Genomic DNA, 27441 nt, shown 5'->3' on the forward strand with positions numbered 1-27441 from the left:
GCTGCCCCAATTTCAAGAAACAGTACACTAAAACTTCTTGCAAAGAAAAAAGTAGTTTTAGTAAACTCTTAGCCAGATACATAAAAGTGACTTCTCTTTGCACATTGAGCTTTCTTGAAGTGATAACCAAAATCATATAATGTATACTTCCTGCATGTGAACTGGGGGTCACGTGTTTGAACACAAATACCACCCTTTAACTTGACCTCTATAGGTCAAGAAGAAATGTTCCCAAATGGCTACTGATTCCACATCTTAATGGCCATATCAGCATCGTAAAAATGCTGAATCTTACTATCCATTCAAAGTAATATATCTAACAGTTTAATTTGTGAATAAAAATTATAATCTACTTGAAAACAAAAAAGGTTTAAAAATGTTCTCAGGGAAATTCTTAGAATATTTACACTTTTTTTTTTTTAAATTCGGGAAAATAAACATTTTCGATTTCCTTTTAGGTTTACAGGGTCATGTTTGGAGACTGAAAGAGCACAAGGGAATAGGAAAAATGATAAATGACCTTTTGCCAGGTGTATTTGGAAATTTATGGTAAATATCTCCAGCACATCACTTCTTCCAATCTTCCTTATCTGTGACATCCTGGGACCACACAACTTACCCAACTTTTCAAAGGTAACTACAGGGAAAGGTAGAATCGGTCTAGGGAAGAAGCAAGGAGAAATTATTAAGAGCTGGCAGACAGCCTTCATCTCTCCTGCTGATCCCATGTCAAGGTCACATATTGGCCTTAGATGGATCCTTCACTCTTTATCTCTCTTGTAGTAATTCTCAAATTGAGAAGTCTGTCCTCTTAGGGACATGAAGTGGATATTTGAAATGACAGGATTACAAGGTACAACACCTGAGGGGGTTGGGGTAAGTAAAATTTTTATTATATTACTTTACAAAAGCAAAGACTTAAAACTGGCCATTAAGCGATTAGACTGTACGACAACGTTTTTGGGGTGCTTTATATCCTGCCCATTAGTGGGTTCCTCCATTGCTGACCCTTAGTTGCACTTAATGCCACTGGTACTTTCAGATCCTATGATGGTTTCAATAGCAAGCAAATTCTTTGGCTAGCAAATAAACTTATATAAACCACAAGTTTATTGAATGAGAAATGCACAGTTTAAGTGAATATGTGGTATTAGCAGTAAATTACTATCTTTTTCAAAACTTGAAGACATCCTGAAGACACAAGGTCATTCAGAATGGAAAATGAAATTTACATTGAGGATTAATTTTGGTTTGTGATAAATCAAGCAAAATTAAAATGGCTTAGCTCTGACTTTTTATTAAAATTTCAGGCCTCTCACACTAAAATGCTAGAGACATGTACACCTTGCCCTGGGGTTCCTTGCGAACACAGATGGTCTACACTAGGGTAGAGAACAAAGCAACCGGTTTAAGCAAGCAACCCAGAACACCCTTGAATGAGCCCCTAATTCCAAACTCTTGTTGCTTTATTCTACTAAAACAATGCCCTATAAAATTAAAAGAATCGAGATCACACATTAAGTGGACCCATTGTATGATGAACCAGCAAATGAACAATGCAGACCGGTCGGGAGGGGCCGCTGACAGCCTGGATTATATCCCTAAGGCATAATTAGGAGTTCAAGTAGTTGGAAGTCCTTGCAGTAAATGGTGTAGGAGCAACTGTATTTTCACTCTGCCCAATCACTTGGCCTGCGCCCCACCCTTGCTTTCTTTTTTGGCTACTTTACTACCAGCTAAAAGAGACAAAAACGTTGCTTCCTTGTTTAAAAATTAATGGTTTCGGGGTTTCGCTACGCGGAGAAAAGGACTCCGACCCCGGGAAGCAGCCTGTGTGCCCCAACCTTCCCTTCCCAGAGCCCGGCGCGGCAGTGCGGACCGCGCGGGTCGGAGCGAAGCAGCAGGAACCACAGCGGCGCTCCGGGCTAGTCCCGGCCTTATCGCAGGCGCAGATCGCCCGGCGAGCGGAAACTCGAGGCCCAGCGTGCTCCAGGCCCTCTGCCGCAGACGTAGCCGCAACCCGGGGCGAGCAGGGAGGCGCCCAAAAAGGCCAGCGCGTCGCCTGCCCCACCGCCTCCCAACCGCCGCCTCGCCCCACCCCGGCCCAGGGGGCGGGGCCCATAGGGCCCCTCGGGTCTCGCCCGCCCCGCCCCCGTCCCAGAGGGACAAGGAGGGAGGGGAAGAGAGGGAGGGCGACGCACTCCAGCAGCGCCGCACGCTCGCCACTTCCCTGAGATCCGCGTGCGCGCGCGCGCGCTCGTCCCAAGTCCCGCGGAGTTTAACACAATGCCGACGCCTACGCCGTGCGCAACGCCCCGGCCGGCGCAACAGCCCCGGCGCCGGGGCGGGGGGTGGCCCTAGACAAGGAGAGGGGAATGAGCGCGCGCGAGAGCCGGAGACAGCGCGAGACCCGAGGAGGCCGGAAGCGCGCGTGCGCGCCCCCGCCCGCGAGCGGGGAGGCGGAGCCGAAGCAGTAGCGGCAGCAGCTGTAGGAGCCGCTGCAGCTGGGAGAAGCGCCAGAGAGGCCGGGCCTGCTCCGGTCGGACCGGATCCCTCCCCTCCCCCTCCCTCCTTCTTCCCCTCCCCCAAACCCACTTCCGCAGCTCGTGGCCTTGCCGCCGAAGAAGAAGCGGCGGCAGCAGCAGGAGGCGGCGACCAGGCGTCGGAAGGATTACGCACCTGACGGGCCCGCCTCTCAGGGCCCCAACGCTGGACGCTCACCGACCGCTGCCGCTCGGGACGCACTTCGCGGTGGCGGCGGGAAGGGAGGGACCGGCCACGGGGAACGGAACGCGAATCGCCCCCCTCCCCTTCCTCCCTCCCTCCCTCCGATCCGCCGCCCGCCCTCTCGGCTTCCGTCCCCTCCCCCTCCCGCAAGGCCCCGGATGGAGCCGCCGCCGACTCGCCGTCGCCTGGCTCCGGGGGATGGTTTTGTCAGGCGGCCAGAGTCCCGGCGCCAGGCGCAGCCGCCACCGCCCCCGCGGGGCGCCCCAGCCCTCGCTTCCCAGAACCGGGTCCCCGTGTGGCCCGGGCCCTCCGCCTGCCTTCACCCGGAGCCCTGGGACGGGGGTCATTCGTCTTCTTTGTTGCCACCGCCGCTGCCGAAACCGTTTGCCAGCTCCGGTGGCCCCCGCCCTCCTCCGCCCTCCCGGAGCCTGGGCCGGGGGTGGCACGTGGGCACCGGCCCCGGGAGGCGGAGGCGGTGCGCGCTTACCTGTCGCCGGTGCTGCTGCGGCGGGGTTGTGGAGGAGGCGCCGCTGGGCACCCTTGGCCGTGCTGTCCTCCCCGCCGCCGCTTCTGCTTCTCGCTGCTGCTGCTGCCGCCGCGGTCGGTGTCTCCGGCGCGGCGGCGGCGGGGCTTTTCCTGTCCGGTTACGTTAAGGTCACATGACCGAGAGAGCGGAGCGACTAGTGCAAAGAGGCTGAGAGCGGCTCCCGCCGGGGGGGAGAGGCGGCGAGGGAGCAGTGGCGGCAAGAGCCCCCTCCGCCCCCCCCAGCCGCTCCCCTCCCCCCTCCCGCCTCCGCCTCCTGCTGCTCTGCCGCCGCCGCCGCCGCCTGCAGCACTACACTGCCGCTCCCACCCAGGCTCAGCTCTCAGCTTCAGCCAAACTTCTGCAGACCATGTGCAGCCGAAGCGAGGAAACTTCTCTCCACCTATTGGGGCTGGAGGCTTGAGTCACAAGCCCCTTGTTTACATAAAGTGTTTAGGTAGGACAAATCCTTTAGATGCTCGGGGTAGGGATGGAGAACTGCTGGATCCTTGTCCTAGTTTCTGCTTGGCATTGCTGGGCCTGTACCATTGCCCCTTAACTTAACCGTATTAGTCGAAGTTTTAATCTTGATACTTAGAGTGGTCTTGAGAACCTGGGAGATACTGTAAACCACTCATACCTTTTTTATCACCAATGGTAATTGAAAGTCATACTGAGGTAGAAATGCCTGTATGTGCTGTTCATAGAGAAAGAAGTGCATCCTTTACAGACGAGTTTGAGTGTGATGCAAGATATACTTGGTAGGATTGGATTTGCGGGTTATTTCAGTAATTGGGCTTTAGTTTTTAAAGCTTTGATTCCCCCCAGAATCAAAGTCAGCAAACTATGTTTGTTACTTAAGGACAGTTTATTCTCTTTAGTTTTGGTCTTTGAGGTACAGATTCCAGAGTTGGCTATTCTGTTACATTTAGAGGTTCAGACAATTTTGTCAGGGAGACCCTGAAACACGATGACATGGCAGGGGATTAGAATTTTTAATGATGGTTAACATTTTGAAGTTTACTTATCTGTTGCCATTTTGCTAGAATTTATACCATTTCTTTGGAAGTACAGTTTAGACCTTTGAGGATTGGAATTTAATGATTATTTTACACATTTAGTATTCCGAAGATTTATGAAAGGATAAGGCTTAATTCATAAGAAGTGGAAACAGCAGTTTCCGAGTTAGTGTCTGGTTTTAAAGCTTGCCAACCTGGTTATCACTGCCTTGACTTGATGTGTAACTTACTTTGGTTTACATAGCCCTACCCTAGCACAATGCCTACTACATAATTTGCAACTCACTTAAGTGTACTATTTAAGACAATTTAATATACCCAAGTGTCTATCCTAAAAACCTGACTTTGATTTAGCAGTCTAGTTCTAACTGCAGGTATTGATGATTAATTTTTTCTTTAAAGATAAAATAGGCAACTGTGTAACTTTAGTAGCACAAAGGTGAATAATAGATTATACACCTGCCTTCAACTTGTTTTTTGATCACCTAGCTCAGTGGTTCTCAGCCTTCCTAAAGCTGCGATGTATTTTCATTGTTAAAAAGGGGTGGCGACCCTAGGTTGAGTACCGCTGAGCTAGATAGATGACTTGGTGTGTGGTTAATGTTTGCATCAAAATCCAAATTTGTGACCCTCATCAAAGTATTGTAGTGCAACTATCACTGAAACATCAAAGTTGGTCTTTAGACTTGGGTCCATGTTCCTTGGGTTACCTCTAGAGTTTCATCTTACTAGGAAGCTAAGATGATTTTGTTTTGTAGAGAGTCATAGTTAGAGATTTTTAGGTTAATTCTTTTGGACTTTGAGAACTTTCAAGGTATGGTGTTGATAGTGTTCATGTGAAGAGTGAACTGGTTAAGAAAAACTAAAAGAAAAAGCAGGCAAATAATGCTAAACTTGAAGCCCTTTGGGAGAAACTTGCTTCTGTGTCTAGAGTAATTGGCCTTGAGTCAAAGTAACTATGCTTCTTCTTAAGGTCAGTAGATTCTATAGGGTCCCAGTAGTGTATACTTCAGGTTTATAGAACTAAACCTGGGGTTAAGCCATGAAACTGAGTCTCATTCCTAAAGAAAGTGACCTCAAGGGCGGCGCCTGTGGCTCTGTGAGTAGGGCGCCGGCCCCATATACCGAGGGTGGTGGGTTCAAACCCAGCCCCGGCCAAACTGCAACCAAAAAATAGCCGGGCGTTGTGGCGGGCGCCTGTAGTCCCAGCTGCTCTGGAGGCTGAGGCAAGTGAATCCCATAAGCCCAAGAGTTGGGGGTTGCTGTGAGCCGTGTGATGCCACGACACTCTACCCGAGGGCGGTACAGTGAGACTCTGTCTCTACAAAAAAAAAAAAAAGAAAGTGACCTCAAGAGCATCTTTTTCTCTTAGAGAGCTAGAGAGCTACTGCTCTTAAATTTACAACTGGGCTACTTTGCTGCTAATTCTCTTATGGCATGGGGCAGGGACACTTGGATTTTGCCAGGTATGTAGATAATTTTGATTTTTAGTCACTATCATCAAGTGATAGTATTATAAGGAAAGCTGTTCAGATTATATCATTTCTCTACAACTGGAAGTAGAAACATTTAGATGAGATGGATACATCTGCAAAGGTTGAGAAAACAGTAGCCCCTGCAGAGAAGGGCTAGTCGTGTGTATCAGGATAGGGCCAAGCGAAGCTATCAGTTCTCTAGTAAGCATGGCTGTGGGAAAGCCACAAGTGGCCCAAGTTAAGCAATACACTTTTGAAAAGTTAAATTATTCTTTAGTGTTTATGTACCAATTTATTTTGGTATTTTGAAAATAAATATGGCAAATTAGGAGTTCAGAAGTAGTTTCACACACTTCAAAGAAAATCACAGTGCAAACTGAGTAGATTCATCAAAAATTATGTATAAATACTTTGCAAAGTCTTGTTGCTGAAAGTTTTGTGTTCTGTTAGGTAAACACGAAAATAGTGCGGTTTGTGTTCTGAAGAGGGTAAGTTACAGCGAGACTTGGAAAATGGGCAGAAAATAATTTAACAGTAATAAACCTTTTTCTTGTTTGTTGCACACTCAGGGTGAAGATAGACTTTAACAGTGATAAGAAAAGTAATAGGAAGTAACCGTGTGGTTAGAGCCCAGAGTAGCTTTTTCACTAAATTTATGTAGGATATTCTGTTGAATAACTTCTTAAATTAGAAAAATGACATGCTGGGCGGCGCCTGTGGCTCAGTGAGTAGGGCGCCAGCCCCATATGCCAAGGGTGGCGGGTTCAAACCCAGCCCCGGCCAAACTGCAACCAAAAAATAGCCGGGCGTTGTGGCGGGCGCCTGTAGTCCCAGCTGCTCTGGAGGCTGAGGCAAGAGAATCGCGTAAGCCCAAGGGTTAAGAGGTTGCTGTGAGCCGTGTGACATCACGGCACTCTACCCGAGGGCGGTACAGTGAGACTCTGTCTCTACAAAAAAAAAAAAAAAAAAAAAAAAAAAAAAAAAACATTAAAAAAAAATAAATAAAAAAAAAAAAAAGAAAAATGACATGCTTTTACATGGTAGACTTTGAAGTCTAAGTCAGATACCATACTGTTTTCTATCCAGGTTGTCATACGAATCGGAAAAGATGTATTTTGTGAGTGCTTTACATTTCATTGGTTTGGTCATAAAGCTCATACAAAACATTTGTTTTACAGTAGGTTGTTATTCAGACCACAGTCCCTCAAGGAGAATTCCCTATGCTTTAGGGAGCTTTTTGTTTTAAGGCTACTGGTGTAGATGCCGATTTAAATGTTTTCATCTGTGACTCTAAGAAACACATATGTATATGTAAAACTGAAACAAAAGTTTTAGGAAGTAGTACTTATTATGAGTGAGTGAGGTACTTTTTTTTTCCGATTTCATTGTTCTTTTTTAAGTTAATAGTGCTGCTGCCTTAAATTGATTTCATTAACCATAGATGGATCAGGGTCCATAGTTTGGAAAACATTGGATGGTTGTAAATTAACCCAAAATTTAGTGGCTTAAAATAAACGTGTTTATTTCATATATTTTTTTGTGGGCCAGGAATCTGAGAGTAGATTAGCCAGGTGGTCCTTGGTATTTTTATGAGGTTGCAATTGAGGGGGCTCAAACTTCTGGGCAAGTCAATACTAGTTGATGGCAGAAGGTCTCAGTTCTTCTCCATTGAACTGCCTGAGTGTCCTTGGGGGTGTTGGTTAGCTACCCTCAGAGCTAGTGATTCAAGCCATACACCAACACTTCTTCCATACTCAGGAACTGGAACTCAAGGGGAGAGGAATTAAGCTCCATCTCTTCTCTTCAAGGGGGGAGTATAAAACAATTTATGACATATTTTAGTAACTGCCACAGTTCTTTATCTTACTAATTTATGATTGAATTAGGATTGAACCAAAAGCCTTGAAGTCAGCCCAGAAGTAATTATCTTTTCTCTGAGGGCATCTTTTCAAACTCCCTAGGCTCAGAGAAGTGAAGTAATTAACAGGTGCAAGGTTATTCAGTCAAGGGAAACTTGTCAAATTTTCTCTAACCTCTGTCATGAAGAATATATAGGTTGATAGAGATGAGAAAATGAGCTGGTAAATTTTACTTTTTCTTTTCTTTTTTTTTTTTTCTTGTAGAGACAGAGTCTCACTTTATGGCCCTCGGTAGAGTGCTGTGGTGTCGCACAGCTCACAGCAACCTCCAGCTCCTGGGCTTAAGCGATTCTCTTGCCTCAGCCTCCGGAGTAGCTGAGACTACAGGCGCCCTCCACAACGCCCGGCTAAAATTTTACTTTTTCTAAGGAAGTTACAGTGTAGCGCTGTTCTCTGGTCTTCCCAGTTTGCAGGCTTCTTCCTACATGACAATAGTTTTGCTTTAAACTATAGGTAATGTTTGGTGTCTGGATTTATATATACCCAGCACCCCTTGCATTCATTTGCTTTTTAAAGGAGGCAGAAAATGTACTTACGGAAAAATAAACATACTAAATGAATTCAAACTACTTTCAGTAGCTCCCAGATGATGCCTGTATGCTGACTTGAGATTGTATTTTGCAGACTAATTCCAGTTACCACATTTTGAGGCCTAAAGGAGGATGTTATTACGACTTAAAGATAATCAGGATTTAAGTGTTAAAATGATACTACCACTTTTTGCTGTGAAATTTTCATGGACATTGTGGATCTGGAAGGATTTGTTCTAAGACTAGTTTTAGCTTAGGTGGATAACAAGGAATAGAATGAGACCCTGACACTTGTGTGAGTGAAGCCAGGATAAATTTTAAAGCCTTTTTTTTTTTTTTGTCACCATTCAGTTTTTTTGAGGAATAGGTAGAGACAAATAATGGGATAATAATGGGTACTTTTTTCTTAAACCACTTTCCAGTTTTCTCTTAACCACATTTTCTGACAGTTCCTTTTGTCACTAAAGTGCTGTTTAGACACTTAATTTTGAGTACCCTCCTCACCCTCAACTGTCAGCTGCTGGGACTTATGTTTACTCTGCAGGGACTCTGTCAGGAGTATACATAAGTCCCTGCCTACAAGCAGCTGACAATTGAGGGTGGGGGCGTAAGAAGGGCTTACAAGAGCTTGCAGAATTGAGTTGAATTTTAGGACCTAAGGTGATCCTTTACTCTACTAAAACTGAGTGGAAAAAAAGGTTGATTATTGTAGAGAGCCTCTGGGCAGAAGGTTTTGGGCGCCGGTGGTGAATAAGTACCCTTTCTACTCTTGAGGTGCTGTGCTCTCAGTTCCACTGTTGTTGGGGAAGAAAAACACAGTCAGGTACTTTATAGAGGGTGCTCCCAAAGGTACACACATTATAAGAAAGGAAAAAAACTGTATTACAAGTCATGTTTGACTTCTGCAATTATAAGAGAGAGAAGATACAATATAAATATACAAGGTAACAAATGTTACTAGTATGTATTGAGTATTACAATTTTAATATAGTTATTTCCTTTCCTAAAACGTGTATACATTTTTTGGCACCTCTGTCCAATTTTTTCTGTACTACAAATGTGTGAAGTGTTGTGGTGGTGTAGTGTAGGTGAGGTTAATATTCAAGCTGAACTCTAGAGCGTAAAGTAAGCAGTTATTAAAAAGGTAGACTTCTGTGATGTACTTGGAGGTTGTGTATATCTTAATTTTTACTCCATCATATACATCTACTTTGAATTGTTTTCTTTTTATTGTTGGTTATTATAATTAGTTGCTTCTGTGACATGTACATTTTTGTTTCCCTAGACCTGTGCTGTCCAGTAGCTGCTAGCCACATGTGGCTTGTGTAAAGTAAATTAAGGTCACACTGGCCACATGTGCTCAGTAGCCACTGTGATTAGAGGCTACTCTATTGGACAACACAGATAGTATAAATCATTTCCATTGTTGCAGAATAAAGAAACTTAATAGCTTTCTGATATTGTCATTGGGAGAGACAGAGTGGTTGGTATTTATGAACATATGAATAAAGTCTAGTTATTGTAGTGGTATCTTGGGTTGGAATCAGGCTTATCACTTGTAAGCTATATGCTTTGGGCATATTAACCTCTGAACCTCAGGTTTTTCTTTTCTTCAAACAGAGACCATAATACTGATCTCATAACGGTTGTGTGAGTATAAGATAGTGTACGTAGGGGGACTTAGCACGGTATCTCCATAAATGCTAGTGTTATTAAGACTTTTTTTTTGAGAGTCTCATTTTGTCGCCCTTGGTAGAGTGCTGTGGCGTCATGGCTCACAGCAACCTCCAACTCTTGGGCTTAAGTGATTCTTTTTGCCTCAGCCTCTCAAGTAGTTGGGACTACAGGTGCCCACCACAATGCCCAGCTGTTTTCTAGGTATAGTTGTCATTATTGTTTGGCAGGCCCGGGCTAGATTTGTACTTGCCAGTTCCAGTATGAGGCTGGCACCCTAGCTGCTGAGCTACATGTGCCGAACCCTTTTTTTTGAGACAGATCCTCAAGCTGTCCCCCTGGGTAGAGTGCTGTGGCATCACAGCTCACAGCAACCTCAAACTCCTGAGCTTAAGCGATTCTCTTGCCTTAGCCTCCCAAGTAGCTGGGACTGCAGTCAACCACACGCTTGTTTTTTTTTTTGTTGTTGTTGTAGTTGTCATTGTTGTTTAGCAGGCCCTGGCTGGGTTCAAACCTGCCAGCTCTGGTGTATGTGGTTGGCACCGTAACCACTGAGCTACAGGTGCCGAGCCTATTCATACATTTTTGAAATAATCACTGATTTAAAGGAATTTAAAATTCTCCAATGAAATAAGTTATTTTTTCAGTGTACAGTTCTGTGAGTTTTAATATAGTATTCATTTGTGTAACCACCACTACCAGGATATAGAGTAGGTCTGTCGCTTCAAAAACATTCTCTCATGCTATCCTTTTATTCACTTCCTTCACCTCCCACTCCGACCCCTGGCGACCACTGATCTGTTCTCCATCACTGTATGTGTGTCACTATGAAAAGTTTTGAGTTCTGTGTTATGGTCCATTATTTCACTTTGGAGTAACAAAGTCCATGGAGTCCTCTCTGATTCACCTGTGCAAGTTTCACCTTGCTCAGCTTATTGGTGTTGCCGGGAGAGCTTCATTTGTTTCCATTTGCATGGATTTTGTGTTTCTTGACTTTTGTGTATCACAAAACATTGGTTTTATAGACCACAGGTTTCCTTAAATAAATGGAATTATGCAGGAGGTAGCCTTTGCAGACCTGCTTCTTTCAGCCAAGTTGAGTGAGACATTCATCTAAGTAGATACATGTATCAATACAATAGATCACAACTGATTTTTAAAATCCTTTTTTTTTTTTTTTTTGTAGAGACAGAGTCTCACTCTATGGCCCTCGGTAGAGTGCCGTGACATCACAGCTCACAGCAACCTCCAACTCTTGGGCTTAGGCGATTCTCCTGCCTCAGCCTCCTGAGTAGCTGGGACTACAGGCGCCCACCACAATGCCCGGCTATTTTTTTGTTGCAGTTTGGCTGGGGCTGGGTTCGAACCCGCCACCCTCGGTATATGGGGCCGGCGCTCTGCTCACTGAGCCACAGGCGCCGCCCTAAAATCCTTTTAATTTTCTTTTTTTTTTTTTTTTTTGTAGAGACAGAGTCTCACTTTATGGCCCTCGGTAGAGTGCCGTGGCCTCACACAGCTCACAGCAACCTCCAACTCCTGGGCTTAAGCGATTCTCTTGCCTCAGCCTCCCGAGTAGCTGGGACTACAGGCGCCCGCCACAACGCCCGGCTATTTTTTGGTTGCAGTTTGGCCGGGGCTGGGTTTGAACCCGCCACCCTCGGCATATGGGGCCGGCGCCCTACTGACTGAGCCACCCCAAATCCTTTTAATTTTCAATCATTTCTTTTTTTTGAAAGAGTCCTGCTATGTTGCCCTGGGAGAGTGCTGTGGCATCACAGCTCACAGCAGCCCCAAATGTTTTGGCTTAAGTGATTCTCTTGCCTCATCCTCCCAAGTAGATAGGACTACAGGCACAGGCCACAACACCCAGCAATTTTTTTGTTGTGGTTGTCATTGTTTAGCAGGCCTGGTCCAGGTTTGAACCCTCCAGCCCTGGCGTATGTGGCCAGTGCCCAAGCCCATCATTATTTCTTAAAAGAGAAATGTGAATCTAAATTCTTAGTAGTTCAGGTTATGTTTGACTTGGGTTTTTTAGGTTTGAAAGTGAAATACCTGATGAAATTTGCAGGGAAAAATTACTTCGCCTGATTGATAACAATTATTTGACTGTTTATGATAACATGTTTTTTTTTTTTCTTTTTTTTTTTTGCAGTTTTTGGCTGGGGCTGGGTTTGAACCTGCCACCTCCGGCATATGGGGCCAGTGCCCTACTCCTATGAGCCACAGGCACTGCCCTGATAACACATTTTTCTTTATGAAAATGGTGGGTTATTGATAGGGAGGATTCCTGTTTTTAATAGTTGATCCATATTAAAGACTTGTGGAGTTAGAGCAAAGACCTGAGTTGGGAAAAAAGTGGCTGTTTAAATATTATTTGTTTCTAAAATGTGACCTGAAAATAGGGTGACTGGTTATGGTTTGCCAGTGACTTCTTCAGTGTTAGCACTGAAAATCCAGCTACTCCTAGGAAATCCCTTGGTCTCTGGCAAACCCGGCATTGTTGGTCACCTGATCTGAAAAGATAGACATAAATGTAGGGGATTTCAGTGCTTCAGGTTTCAGTAGTGAACCATTGGACACATATTTTAACTACTGCTAATTGCCGTTGTGCTTGACGTCAAAATCTCTTAAGGTACCCAAATCCAAACCATGTGACGATTTTAAGATTAAGATCAAAATCTTGGATTTAAGGTTTTGTGGCTAATAGTTTAGATTTGATTTGAATTTCACTGTTAATTTTTGTTAGTTTGCTGCCTTCCATAAGTCTCCATTTAAGTGAGTTCAAGCATTAATCTTTTATAATAGTATTTAAAACATTGTTAGTAAGCATTTTCCCAAGCCTTATGTATAGAAGCTAAGTTAAAACTAAAGTTTATAACTGATAGTCTCTCCTGTTCTGAGTTTTTAAATTCAAGTGGTGACGTCTAAAACTCAAGTAAATTTTAAGTTTAGTTTTAATTAGTTTTTCTCCCTTCCCTGACTTTTCGTACCACCTGTGTACCTTTTCTGTATATTTCTTTATAGAGCAGGTTACTTTGTCACTTATTTTCTTGTTATCATTAAGACATGAGCTTCATGAAATCAGGGGCCCTAGCTGTCTTTGCCACTGTTATCTTGGACCCTAGAATGTAGCATATCATAACTTTATTTATTTTTTTTTTTATTTGTTTTTTTGGCTGGGGCTGGGTTTGAACCCGCCACCTCTGGCATATGGGACCTGCGCCCTACTCCTTGAGCCACAGGCGCCGCCCCCCATAACTTCTAATATTTGCTGAACTGGATGAAAAAAATGAACATCTGTGTAAGGTTTTACAATGCTACATGCTTTCCAGATTATTTTAGCAGTCTAGGACGGTGTTCATCAACATTTTTTATCTCACAGCACACTTGATTCTCTAGTTATACTTCCAAGGCACACTTAAATTGTGTTGATTAAAAAAAAAAGAGTAAAAGAAAATATACTTACTGTGCTTTGAACTTCTTTCAAAGAGAAAGAAAATAAAAAGAAACTCTTTCAAAAATAATTTCATGATTTTAAAAACTTTTGTGGCACACCTAAGATACTTTCATGACACACTGGTTGGAAATCACTGGTCTAGGACTTTTTTTTTTTTTTTTAATTTGGCTGGGGCTGGGTTTGAACCCACCATCTCCGGCATATGGGACCGGCGCCCTACCCGCTGAGCCACAGGCGCAGCCCTGGTCTAGGACTTTTTTAAGAAAACATTTAGGGCGGCGCCTGTGGCTCAGTCGGTAAGGCGCTGGCCCCATATACCGAGGGTGGCGGGTTCAAACCCAACCCCGGCCAAACTGCAACCAAAAAATAGCCGGGCGTTGTGGCGGGCGCCTGTAGTTCCAGCTACTCGGGAGGCTGAGGCAGGAGAATCGCTTAAGCCCAGGAGTTGGAGGTTGCTGTGAGCTGTGTGAGGCCACGGCACTCTACTGAGGGCCATAAAGTGAGACTCTGTCTCTACAAAAAAAAAAAAAAAAAAGAAAACATTTAAGTCCATGTTCAGAGGAAGTGGAAATGTGGCCTTTAAAATTTTGGTTTCACTAATCATCTTTGAGGAAAGGGAATTTAGAGTAGTGAGATTACATCTTCCTTAAAAATTAATTCAAAACCAATGGAGAAAGCTGAAGGTGAGTATATTTAGATTGGAGGTATTCAGAAAATCCCCCATACTTCTTATTCTCATCACCTTCCAGCACACATACTCTGTAATGGTAGAGAAAGTAAAGTATGAGGAGATTGAGTTGGGGAAAGAAGAATTGAGTCACTTGAGATTTAGTACTTAGTAGGCAAGAAAGTGCTTGATAAATTATTTGTACAAACCAATAAAAAGACTATTAGTGGTTCTTAGAGTTTAGTGAGCATAAAAATCTGGAGAGTTGTTTAGAAACAGATTTCCTAGCTGCAGCCCCACATTAGTAAGTGTGGTGTGGAGCTCAGGAATTGGCAATCTTAATGGACCACATGGGTGTTGGCCAGTGCAGTTGGTCTGAGGATCATACTTGGAAAAACTGCTGTAAGTGGTAGATAGGACAATAATTTAAAATAGGTTAATATGGTTTGTTTAGGTAAAAGATAAAACTAGAAATACACTGATTTTGTGTGTGTGTGTGTGTGTGTGTATGTGTGTATATATATATACACACACATATATTAAAAAGTGTGTACTCCTCACTGCTGTGGTTATCCAAGGCGGCACCCCAGAGACCTTTTGGCATCTGGCTGGCATATGCAAAATGTATAGAGTTTACAAAAGCCTTTAGGGCCCTGTATTGAAAAGCCAGACTATTGTAAACAGTGGAAATACTGCTTTTTATCACAAAGAACCATTCTATTCCTATGCAGGATTCATTCAGTAAGATCTGTCTTGTGAGTCTCAGTCATGTTTCTTAAACATTTAAAGGGTGGGGGTGGTCACGGTCCTGGGAATTTGATTCAGCCTCCATTTAATCTTAGAATCTTACATGGATTTTTACCCAGATGGATTGTAAAACTCCTTTGCAGCTCACACACATTCCATTAATACAGCACTCCAATGAGATAGCATTATTGTTAAACCCATTCTATGGATGAGAAAACTAAGGCCCAGGGAGTTATAATGATTTGCCCAAGGTGAAGTAGTAAGTGGTGGCGAAGCAAGAATCAAAATCCAGGTTGGTCTTATCCACTGAACTTCCATGGGTGATAAAAATTTGATACCACAAAAACATTTTTTTAATACCACTTTGAAGGAAGGCTTTGGGAGCCAATGGTGGATGTACTTAATTTAGTTTCTCAATATTCTGGTGTATAGCTCAGCACCTGTAGCACAATGGTTATGGCCCCAGCCACATATACTGAGGGTGGTGGTGGCTTTGAACCCAGCCCGTTCAACAAAACAACTGCAACAAAAATATAATAGCCGGGCTTTGTGGTGGGTGCCTGTGGTCCCAGCTACTTGAGAGGCTGAGGTAAGAGAATCACTTAAGCCCAAGTTCGAGGTTGCTGTGAGCTGTGACACCACAGCACTCGACCAAGGGGGACATAATGAGACTGTCTCCAAAAAGAAAACAACCCACTAATTTATTGGGCATTTTATTCTTAGGTAGTGATCTTAAGAGTCATTTTCTTCTTGTGTTGTAGCTAAAAACATTTTAAAGCAATTCCGTAACTTAAGTTGGAGGCTTTTAATAAACTTGAATTAGTTGAAAAAAAAAAAAAAGTATAATTTCCAGTGTATCATAAATACTTGTATTTTAAAATAAAGCTATTTTATCAGTTTTAAAAAGCCTTGTCTCTAGTAGAATGTAACACTATAAGGAATTGATGCCCACCAAGATGCATTTAAACACAGGTAAACTATTCAAACTGAATACTGTTTTTTTTTCCTTCTTGAAGCTTTGTATTCTGTTTTTCCCCTCTAAACTTTATCCTAATAAATGTTTAAGAAAGTCTGATTGTCTTTTCATCCTTTGTAACATTTGTGTATATAAATTGAAATGTAAAATTTTAATTTTAACGTATAAATGTTCTTTTTTTCTGGATTATTAAAATTGTTTATCAGTTGATTCTTAACAGCAAATTGTGTATGTTGATACTTGGAGTAAAAATCTTACTGAAATTGAAGCTCTTAAAATATAAGGGGGAATGATTAACTTCAGTTAAAGGAGGTTGCATTGATTAATCTTTCAAATTGTCTTCTGTAACTTCCCAAAGCTTTAAAAAAATAGCTTAAATATATTTCAAGGTTATTGAGTAAAGTAGATCAAACTATTCAGGATTGGTGAGAGGTGCCTCTCTTCTGTAAAGTATGATATGGGAGGATGGGAAAAGAGAAGAGGCATGTTTGCAGCCATGTGCACAGGCCTGCTGACTTGAAGTTGTGTGAAACTTGCTCTAGAAAGCACAAGAGTGCATTGGTGTCATAGCTCACTACAACCTCCATCTCCTGGGCTCAAGTGATCCTCCTGCCTTAGCCTCCCTAGTAGTAGCTGGTACTACAGGAGCACTTAAGTGCCCGGCTAATTTTTCCACTGTTAGAGATGGGGTCTTTTTTTTTTTTTTTTTTTGCAGTTTTTGGCCAGGGCCGGGTTTGAACCCACCACCTCCGGTATATGGCACCGGTGCCTTACTCCTTTGAGCCACAAGCACCTCCCAAAGAATTCTGCTTTGGCTGTTACTTAGAGATGGGGTCTTGTTCTTGCTCAGGCTGGTCTCAAACTCCTGAGCTTAAGTACTCCCTTGAGAGCCAGGTGTGGTGGCTCCCACCTGTAATCCTAGTACTCTGTGAGGCTGAGGCAGGTGGATTGCCTGAGCTCATAGGTTCGAGACCAGTTTGAGCCACAGCCAGAGCCAGAGCCAGACCTCATCCCTAAAAAAAATAGCCAGGCCTTGTGGTGGCTGCTTGTCCCAGCTACTTGGGAGGTTGAGGTAAGAGAATTGCTTGAGCCCAAGAGTTTGAGGTTGCTGTGAACTATGACACTATGGCACTCTACCAAGGGTGACAAAGTGAGACTCTGTCTCACAAAATTTAAAAAAGTTGCAGTAACCTATGATGATGCCAGTGCACTCTAGCCCAAGCAATGGAGCAAGAAAGACCAGGTCTCAAAAAAGTACTTTGTCAGGTGTGGTGGCTCATGCTGGTAATCCCAGCACTTGGCAGGCTGAGGCAGGTGGATTGCTTGAGCTCAGGAGTCAAAGACCACCCTAAGCAGGAGCAAGATCCCATCTCTAAAAAAACAAAACTCCCTAAGCTCACTCAAGTGGTCCTCCTGCTTTGGCCTCCCAGAGTGCTAGGGGTACAGCATTGAGGTGTCAGCTGTGACACCTGACTTAGCAGGGTTTTTTTTTGTTTGTTTTTTGAGATAGAGTCTCACCTTGTCACCCTTGGTAGAGTGCTGTGGTGTCACAGCTCAGCAACCTCAAAACTCTTGGGCTTTAGTGATTGTCTTGCCTCAGCCTCCCGAGTATCTGGGACTACAGAGGCTCACCACAATACCTGGCTATTTTTTGTTGTAGTTGTCGTTTAGCAGCCCCGGACTGGGTTTGAACCTACTAGAAAGCAGTTCTTGAACTACGTGTGTCTATGTGCTGCTTGGAGAGTTTTGGTATGCTCTTGGAGAATAGGTGCGACAGATGGAAGAGAACTAGTCAAGAACTTCCGATTGGGCATGGTGGCTCATGCTTGTAATCCTAACACATGGGAGGCTGAGGTGGGTGGATTGCCTGAGCTCATGGGTTAGAGACCAGCCTGAGTCAGAGCAAGACCTTGTCTTTAAAAAATAGCTGGGCATTGTGGTGGGCTTCTGTAGTCCCAGCTACTTGGGACACTGAAGCAAGAGAATCACTTGAGTCCAAGAGTTTGAGGTTGCTGTGAGGACAGCACTCTACCTAGGGTGACAAAGTAAAACTGTTTCAAAAAGCAGTGTGCTGGAAAAGACAGTATGTTCACCTTAGCACTATTAGCAAGCAAGTAAATATCCATCAGTAAGGAAGGGTATGGATGAATGAGAGTTTTCTTGGTGGAATACCACGTAGCAGTATTTTGCAACAAATTAGAAATGTGTTCCTATTATATATATGAGGAAAAAACATTCAAATTCACTGTAGTAGGGACTGTGGTGGGGCAAGAGGGGTGATGCAAAAAATGAGGCAGTGAAGATTAAAGGTTTGCTTAAGATGTCAATTGAAGATGGTAAATAATATAGATGTTAAATTCTTCGCTTTGTACTTTAAAAATTTCCCCAGAATACATGCAGAACAAAAAGTCTCCATGAGAAGAGTATTTTGATTAACATGGTGGAAGAACAGACAGTATTGATTAATAAAAGGCAAAATGCCAGTGAAGTCATACTCAATGCTATCTAAAATGAGTACATAAAATTCATTTCTGCCATTAAAAGCCTGTCTTGTTATTGTAAATACTGAGATGATTACCAAGTTCTCATATGGGTTTTTTAGCTCGGGCTATAAAATTGGGATTCCCCTGGGATAGGTCAAGTTGCAGTATTTAAAATGTAAGCCTTTTAGCATTATGAAATAGCTTTGACTAGATTTCCCAGACCCTGAGGTTATATAATTTATTTAAACTGAAATATTTTCCTTTTTAAGTGTCATTGCTAACACCAGATTCTTTTTATCATTTTTATTCAAGCAACAGTATACTTGGAGTTGAAAAAGATTACAACAATTTCTTGATTCAAAAAAATTAAATACCTATTAAGTAAGAGGTTACCCAATAGTGAATGTGTATTTTTGATTGCAGAACTTGAACATCTCTTGCAATGACACTTTGGTTATCACTTGATCAGAAAAATACTCGTCCCAGCTCAAACATTACCTTAGGATGATAAAAATTGAGAATTACTAATTTCATAGCAAACTTTGGTACAAAGGAAAATGACTTCTCCAAGATTGTGATTAATGAAAATGCTTTTGAAGTAGCAATAACAAATACTTGGCTTTTTTCACATGGCAAGCTGCAAATCTGAGGCATAGGTCCTTGATGTTGGGCTGTGCGTTATAAACTTAGAGCTAGAACTTTGTCCAGTAGAAATGTGGACCCTTTTCAAAAATTAAATTCATTTGCAAAATAGTCATTTGAAACTTACCTTACTTCCAAATAGACTAATGAATACAAAGTTTTCTTTTCTGCTATAATTTTGTCTCAAGACCTTTATTCTTACTTTAGCCCTTATTTTTATAAAAAGATACAAGTGACTGCAGTTGTTGGCATTTCCACTTACCTCTATAGTGATGAGAATGACAATCATCCACTCCAAGCGGAGCGCCCTCTTCTCATTGAGATGATTCCGCATTAGATCTGTTAGTTCCATGCAGTGCTGAAGTTTTTCATTCATGACCTGTATAAGGAAAATCTTGATTATCATGTATTTAAACAGTTCAAATTTATGTAAATAATAATGTCACATCACAATTCTGTAGGTATACATTGAAAAACTGTTCCTTCAATTCTTGCTTCCCAGTCCTCTGCCTGTAGGTAGCCATTGTTACCAGTTTAAACTGAATCCATCTAGAGACATTTTATAATGCACACATTTGACTGTAAGAAATACTTTGAATACTGAAGGTCTGCTATTTGTAAGATTTTGATTAAGGTCTAAAAATAAAGTTTTTGAGTCCTAGTTTTTGGTACTTGTCCTTGTGTTTTTAGCAGTTAAAAAAGACAAACTCGAAACATGCCTTTTTCTAAGCAAGGCCTGACGATAACAAAAAATATTACTACGGTCTAAAAACCCTCAACCTTAATATTTGACCTGCTGCACACTTACCACTAGATGGCATTGCTTTTCATTGAATTGCAAAGGTTCTGCTTTATGATGCCTCCCAACAAATTGGCTGTGGGTTCAAAGAAGATAGAATCTTTGAACTTTAAAATTTGGATGTGACTACTGGCAAATTATATAACTATTCAGTATCACTCCATATATCTTGCCTTTGAGAATTAGTCTGGAAGCAAATTTTTAAAATAGTTTGATTCACTTATGGAGTATGCTGAAAGGTGTAACGTATGGAGACCATCACAGATACATGTGCAGGGGCAGACAGGCGTGTTAGTGCACCACCATGGTTTTGCACAGAACATCAAACTACCTTATTGAGGAAAGAGAATGAAGTGTATTGCTAACGCCTGGACTTCCAGATTTGTGGTCATCATGTGGTTTCTAATGTTTACAATGTGGCTCTCTTCTTCATTTTCTTATCCTCTTGCTTTTCCTTTTTTCTATTTTTATTGGCTGCTTGATGCTGTTCTATAACATGTTCATCCTTAAACGTCTCTCTTTTTTTTTTTTTTTTTTTTTTTTGAGACAGAGCCTCAAGCTGTTGCCCTGGGTAGAGTACTGTGGCATCACAGCTCACAGCAACCTCCAACTCCTGGGCTTAAGCGATTCTCCTGCCTCTGCCTCCCAAGTAGCTGGGACTACAGGCGCCCGCCACAACGCCCAGCTATTTTTTGGTAGTAGCCATCATTATTTGGCAGGCCTGGGCTGGATTTGAACCTGCCAACTCAGGTGTATGTGGCTGGCTCCTTAGCTGCTTGAGCCACAGGCACCAAGCCCCTTAATCTTCTCTTTAACTCAATTCTCTTCATTTTCTTCCTCCACGCCTCAACACCCAATTTATTCCCTAATTCTTTAGAATTTGAATGTATTATAACTCCCCTGAAACTTAGTCAAGTCTCCAAGTCTCCTAATTGTTAAATCTTAGTTCTAAACTTCAGCTAAACTCAAGCATTTGACAACATATTAAAATGTACAAGCAAGAAAGCTTCTACTGCATGTGTCCTGTTCCCTCCAGCTGTGGAGGCAGGAGTGTGATGTGCACACAGATGGGGGAGCAGGAGAAAACGGGGCTTTCACAAGTGGTCAACACGAATGAGGCTTTAAGTAGGCAGCTGCTGGGGTCAGGGAGGGAGCATTTCTGGCAGAGAAGCTGACAGACAAAGCTAGGCTGTGGACAGTAAGAGTACTTGAAAGTGAGGTTAAGGTGGTAAATCAGTACCAAACTGGGGGGTATGCAATCCCCACCGTAAAGACATTCACTTTTTTTTTTTGAGACAGAGTCTCGCTTTGTCACCCCGGTAGAGTGCCATTGTGTCACAGCTCACAGCAACCTCTAACTCTTGGACTTACGTGATTCTCTTGCCTCAGCCTCCCAAGCAGCTGGGACTACAGGCGCCCGCCACAACGCCCGGCTATTTTCTGTTGCAGTTTGGCTGGGGCCAGGTTTGAACCCGCCACCTTCGGTATATGGGGCTGGGATCCTACTCACTGAGCCACAAGCGCTGCCCAAAACATTCACATCTTAATTCCTAAAACTTCTGAATATATCACAGCAAAGGCAAATTAAGATCGAATATGAAATAAAGGTTGCTAATCATCTGCCCTTAAGACAGAGAGATAATTCTAGATTATCTAGGTGGGCTCAATGTAATCACAAGGGTCCTGAAAGGGGAAAGGGAGGGCAGAAGAGTTCAGAATGATGTGAGGACTCTACTTGCCTTTGCTAGATGAAGGAGCTACCAGTAATGGATCCTACCTGCAGCCTCCAGAAAGGAATGCGGTCCTGCCAAACCTTGATGTTAGCCAGTGATACTCATGTCAGGCTATTCAGTTGTCCTAGCACCATTTATCGAAAAGACCATCCTTTTACTACTGAGCTAACATATCTTCTTTGTTAAAAATCAATTGCTTCTATGTGTATGGGCCTATTTGTGAACTCCCATTAATCTGTATGTCTATAGTTACGCTTTGATTCGACTGCTGATTACTGTGGCCTTAGAGTAAGTCCTACAATCAAGCAATAAAAGTCCTCCGACTTTGCTTTTGGCGCAAGAGTAAATGGTATTTTTAAAAGTTTCATCTTCCAGTTCACTGGAAGTATAAAGAGAAGCAATTGCTTCTATACAGTCATCTTGCAACCTTTAGATTCAATTATCGTAGTAGCTTTGTAGATTCTTTAGTATATTCTACATAGAAGATCATGTAGTCTGTGAACAAATTCATTTTTACTTCTGCCTCTTAAATCTTGGGAATGTAGACAGAGTCCCCAGTGAGGGCTTAGTGACTTGTTCAGCTGGCACTGCTTACGGCTCTCTACACAAGTCTAGAGCGCCACAGATGGGGTCAGTATTTGATTCTTTCAGCTGCTACTGTGTAACAGAGTTACAGATGCTTTTCTGTCATGGAGGACACAATCTCAACCTGGCCTCAAACTTGGAAGAAAGAACACTCAGTAGAGGGGGAAGGGGCCTCAGACCCACTTGTTCTCCCTGATGTCCTTTTCATATTGCTCTTAGCCAAGAAATAGCTGACCACTCAGGTAAATATCCTCACCTGTAGACTTGACTTCAATAACCATCTTGAATACTGAGGATGAACACGTAAAAGTGCCACTTGGGTCAAAGATGAGAATATTATTATTTTTTTAAGACAGAGTCTCACTATGTTGTCCTCAGTAGAGTGCTGTGCTGTCACAGCTCACAGCAACCTCAAAGTCTTGGGTTTAAGCGATTCTCTTGCCTCAGCCTCCCAACTAGCTGGGACTACAGGCGCCCGCCACAACACCCGGCTAGAAAATATTACTTTTGGCACCAGTTTTCTTGTTCAAGCCAACAGCTGTGGCAGTTTGCTCACTGGTGATTCTGAGACCAGCAATGGTTCCTGCATCTTTGATGACCTGCAGCTGGGAATCATTAAAGTCACTGATAGTGAGAGGATCATGTGGGCCAGTGTTCACAGAATAGACTTCTACAATTCTCTCCATTTTTTTTGAAATCCCTGGTGGTAGACAGACTTCTGTGATGCCATCCAAAGACTCCTCACCTCCTGGCTTTCATTCTTGTGTGATCCCATCCCCTGGGTGGGCATAGTGACAAGAGCACAGCAAAAGTGATGGGATGTCATTGCTGTCATTAGGTTTCAAAAGACTGTGACTTCTGTCTTGATAACTTGCCTTTATTAACAATGTCTCCTACTCTTTCACTTGCTGCCATGTGTGAGATGCTCTGTGGAGAAGCCTCTGACCAAGACCTCATGAGGAACTGAGGTCTCAGAGGAACCAAATCCAGCCAATAACCGCAAGTGAAGTAGGCAGTCAATCCTTGAGATCTCCAGCCTCATGAGAAAACTAGAGTCTGAGGACCCTGCTAAGCTGCATCCAGATTCCTGGCCCACAAAAACTATGAGATAGTAAGTGTTGCTTTAAGCTACTGTTTTGGGATAATTTGTTACACAGCAACAGCTAATTAATACAACCATAGGAAATACCTCATCTGTATAAAGCTTTTACTTTATTTTTAATCTTTTTAATTTTTATTTGTTTTCTTTTAGAGACAGAGTCTCACTTTGTTGCCCTCAGTAGAGTGCTGTGGTGTCAGAGCTCACAGCAACCTCCAGCTCTTGGGCTTAGGCAATTCTCTTGTCTCAGCCTCCTGAGTAGCTAGGACTACAGCTGCCTGCCACAATGCCCAGTTATATTTTTATTCATTTTTCTTTTTTCTGTTTTTTTGAGACAAGCTGTAGCCCTTGGTAGAGTGCCGTGGTGTCACAGGTGACAGCAACCTCTAACTTTTGGGTTTAAGTGTTCTCTTGCCTCAGCCTCCCAAGTAGCTGGGATTACAGGTACCCGCCACAATGCCTGGCTATTTTTTGGTTGTAGTTGTCATTGTTTGGCGGGCCTGGGCTGGATTCAAACCCATCAGCTCCTGTGTATGTGGCTGGTGCCGTAGCAGCCTGAGCTACAGGTGCCGAGCCTGTATAAAGCTTTTAGTACTTGTTTACATCCTTTGGCTCTTGAGCTTGTGTGCAGTCTACAACCATGAAGTCCAGTGCTTTGACAATACAGTATGTCTGACCAGACAACCGGATTATCAAATCTGGGTCTAACTAAACACTGGGTATCTAGAACTATGTTTATGGGCACGGTGACTCATGCCTGTAATCCTAGCACTCGGAGAGGCTGAGGCGAGTGGATCACCTGAGCTCAGGAGTTTGAGACCAGCCTCAAACTCCTGAGTAGAGTGAGACCCCCGACTTACTAAAAATAGAAAAAAAACTAGCTGGGCATTGTGGCAGGTGCCTGTAGTTCCAGCTACTCAGGAGGCTGAGGCAAGAGGACAGCCCAAGAGTTTGACGTTGTGATATGCAGTGCACTGAAATTTGATTTTTAAAGGTTCTCTCCCCTAATCAATCTTTCTTTGTCACTAAAAGCAACATAGCTGACCTCTAGCAATGATTCCTATTGTCCTGTGTTGGAAGACATCCACATAGGAATAGGTGACACCAAGATCAGTGACAACTGCAGACAACTTCAGGGTGGTTTTGCAAGAGGCAGTGTCTGGTTTGAAGGAAAAAATGTAGATACCAGAGGTGCTACAGCATTCAGTAAGCTATGGTGGGTTTCTGAAATTGTAAGTCATTTATTTCTTATGGGACATAAAGCAAATGGGGGAAGTGGCAGAAAGACTGAAAAAGGGATAGAGCAGGAAGGACCCTGAGCGCAAACAAAAACACCTGAACATAATATTTGAGACAAGGAGGGAAATTGGTGGTATCAAAATCAGTTGGAGGGAACAAGAGCAGACAATTAACAGGTATCAAAACCAAGAGGAATCTGGGTGTGCCCGTAGCTCCGTGGTTAGGGTGGTGGCCACATGCACCAGGCTGGTGGGTTTGAACCCAGCCCAGGCCTGCTAAACAAGAAAAGACAGTCAGGCGTTGGGGTGGGCGCCTGTTGTCCCAGCTTGAGCCCAAGAGTTTGAGGTTGCTGTGAGCTGTGACACTAGAGCACTCTACAGAGGGAAACAAAGTGACATTCTCTTTCTTAAAAATAAGCATCAGAAGATCCTTTGAGCCCACCTCTTTCTTTCGTTGCCGCTAGCGCTCGCACAAACATGGTGAACGTTCCTAAAACCCGCCAGACTTTCTGTAAGAAGTGTGGCAAGCACCAGCCCCACAAAGTGACACAGTATAAAAAGGGCAAGGACTCTCTCTATGCCCAGGAAAAGCGGCGTTATGACAGGAAGCAGAGTGGCTATGGTGGGCAGACTAAGCTGATTTTCCGGAAAAAGGCTAAAACTACAAAGAAGATTGTGCTGAGGCTCGAGGGTGTGGAGCCCAGCTGCAGGTCTAAGAGAATGCTAGCTATTAAGAGATGCAAGCATTTTGAACTGGGAGGAGATAAGAAGAGAAAGGGTCAAGTGATACAGTTCTGATCATCTTTTGTTTTATCATGAAGACAATAAAATCTTGAGATTATGTTAAAAACAAAAAAGAAGATCCTTTGACACAAAAAGTTGAAAAGTGACTGTATAGAGGACAAGAGGAAGGGAAAGTAAGAAGACAGTGAATACAAGTCAAATGAGATTTCTCTGAAAGCAACATACATTCACTTAAAAATTATCTTCAGGTAATTACGTAAATCATAGTAACAAAATGACTGTCTCTCCTAGTCCAAAATACATACCTTAACTCGTCGGGTAATGCTAAGGAACTGACAAGTTTTATCATAAAGCTCTTCCAGGTTTTCTCTGTCCCAGTAGAAATCAGGAGTAATCAAGAAATCTGAACTCAAGTTTATACGGTGCCTTTAAAAATGGAAAATTATAACATTTTATTATTTTCTATTATGTTTCCCATTTTCGTGATGTTTTATGAACATGTTTTTTATTATTGGCCTTTGCAAATTACTTATCAGAAACATGTAAGTGAAAGTTTCCAAAAAATTTTCAAAGTTTGCAACCAAATTAATTCAATCTTTACTACCAACATTATTTATGAAGTAGACAAAGAAAAAACACTCTCATTTTGTTTTCAATTTCTAACCTTGTTTCATTTTTCATTAAAAGCATTTACAGTATACACACACATGTCTTTGGGGATAGATAATCACATGGCTTAAAAATAAAAATAATCTGGCCAGGTGCAGTGGCTCATGTCTGTAATCCTAGCACTCTGGGAAGCCAAGGCGGTGGCTTTCTTGAGCTCATGAGTTCAAGAACAGCTTGAGCAAAAATCGAGACTCCTGTCTCTACTAAAAATAGAAAAACTGAGACAAGAGGATTGCTTGAGCCCAAGAGTTGGAGGTTGCTGTGAGCTATGATGCCATGGCATTCTACCCAGGGTGACAGCTCGAGACTGTCTCAAAAAAAAATAAAATATAAAAAATAGAAATAATCCTAGCACTTTGGGAGGCTGAGGCAGGAGGATAGCTTGAGGCCAGGAGTTTGAGGCTGCAGTGAACTATGATCGTGCCACTGGACTTTAGCCCAGGCAACAGAGGAGGACCCTGTCTCTAAAAATAAATAAATAAAAGGTATAAAGAGATAAAAATTAATAAATCTTATTCTTCTCTCCATCTTTCCCTTCCAGAGACACTCACACTGTAATTTTTAACTTTTTATATAAGAGGTCTAAGCTTGCTTTTTTTTTAAACCTGCTCCCCAGAGAAATATAAAACTCACACTTTGCTCTGTCTCTCTAGGTCTTTATGCATACATGTGTATGCAAGCACACATGTATGCATATAAAGATAAATTTGCACATTTATTTTTGTTTGCTTACGTAAATAGGATATCAATATAATTTGTGACTTATTTTTGCCATGTTTCCCTTCACAGATTTATCACATTTCTTCTTTTTTTTTTTGAGACAGAGCTTCAGGCTGTCGCCCTGGGTAGAGTGTTGTGGTATCACAGCTCACAGCAACCTCCAACTCCTGGGCTCAAGCGATCCTCCTGCTTCTGCCTCCCAATTAGCTGGGACTATAGGTGCCCACCACAATGCCTGACTGTTTTTTGGTTGCAGCCGTCATTGCTGTTTGGTTGGCCAGGTTGGATTCAAATCCACCAGCTCAGGCATATGTGGCTGGCGCCTTAGCCGCTTGAGCCACAGGTGCCAAGCCTATCACATTTCTTTTAACGATACCTGAAGAACTATATATATATCTTTGATGTTTCTGTGAGCTATGATGCAATGGCACTCCACCCAGGGCAACAAAGTCAGACTCTATCTCAAAACAAACAAACAACCCCAAGAGGGCGGCGCCTGTGGCTCAGTGAGTAGGGCGCCGGCCCCATATGCCGAGGGTGGTGGGTTCAAACCCAGCCCCGGCCAAACTGCAACCAAAAAATAGCCGGGCGTTGTGGCGGGCGCCTGTAGTCCCAGCTGCTCGGGAGGCTGAGGCAAGAGAATCGCGTAAGCCCAAGAGTTAAGAGGTTGCTGTGAGCCGTGTGACGCCACGGCACTCTACCCGAGGGCGGTACAGTGAGACTCTGTCTCTACAAAAAAAAAAAAAAACAACCCCAAGAATTCTCTTTGCTGTAAGCTTGCAAAGAAACTATTTACAAATCTAAATATAGTGTCCAAACTTTTGAGCTTTGATATTATAATTCATTTCTACTTGCAATACCAAGGCAGGAGAGAAGAATCTCTCTACTTCTCAAGGAATTCAAGATTCTAGACCTGCAAGGACAATGCCCCTAAAGAACGGGGTTTTTGTTTGCATTGGTACCCTGAAGGAGGATCCCTGAGCTATGAGAAATATATAGAGCAGGCCTCCTCAAA

At 42.9% G+C, this 27441-nt stretch overlaps 2 protein-coding genes across 5 annotated transcripts in view; both read right to left on the minus strand.

The window, feature by feature from the left end:
• Positions 1–3349, minus strand: part of ZBTB2 (zinc finger and BTB domain containing 2) — a 28568-nt gene extending 25219 nt beyond the window's left edge. Inside the window, exon 1 of one of the 3 annotated variants that reach the window (XM_053592433.1) lies at positions 3215–3349. The gene's annotated coding sequence lies outside the window, so the exon portion shown is untranslated. Of the gene's footprint in view, positions 1–2679; positions 2787–3214 lie in introns of those variants that run through there. The other 2 variants (XM_053592437.1, XM_053592434.1) reach the window with 2 other exon arrangements.
• Positions 3350–18489: 15140 nt separating this feature from the next.
• The window catches only part of RMND1 (required for meiotic nuclear division 1 homolog), a 38972-nt gene continuing 30020 nt past the window's right edge, over positions 18490–27441 (minus strand). The window contains exons 11-13 of one of the 2 annotated variants that reach the window (XM_053592439.1): positions 25343–25463; positions 19102–19218; positions 18490–18695 (exon numbers count right to left, since the gene is read on the minus strand). In XM_053592439.1, the coding sequence (XP_053448414.1) occupies positions 18663–18695; positions 19102–19218; positions 25343–25463 (271 nt within the window). In that variant the 3' untranslated portion in view covers positions 18490–18662. Of the gene's footprint in view, positions 18696–19101; positions 19234–25342; positions 25464–27441 lie in introns of both variants that reach the window. The other variant, XM_053592438.1, reaches the window with a different exon arrangement.

The sequence above is a fragment of the Nycticebus coucang genome, chromosome 5 (assembly GCF_027406575.1).
Source record: "Nycticebus coucang isolate mNycCou1 chromosome 5, mNycCou1.pri, whole genome shotgun sequence".
Lineage (NCBI taxonomy): Eukaryota > Metazoa > Chordata > Mammalia > Primates > Lorisidae > Nycticebus > Nycticebus coucang.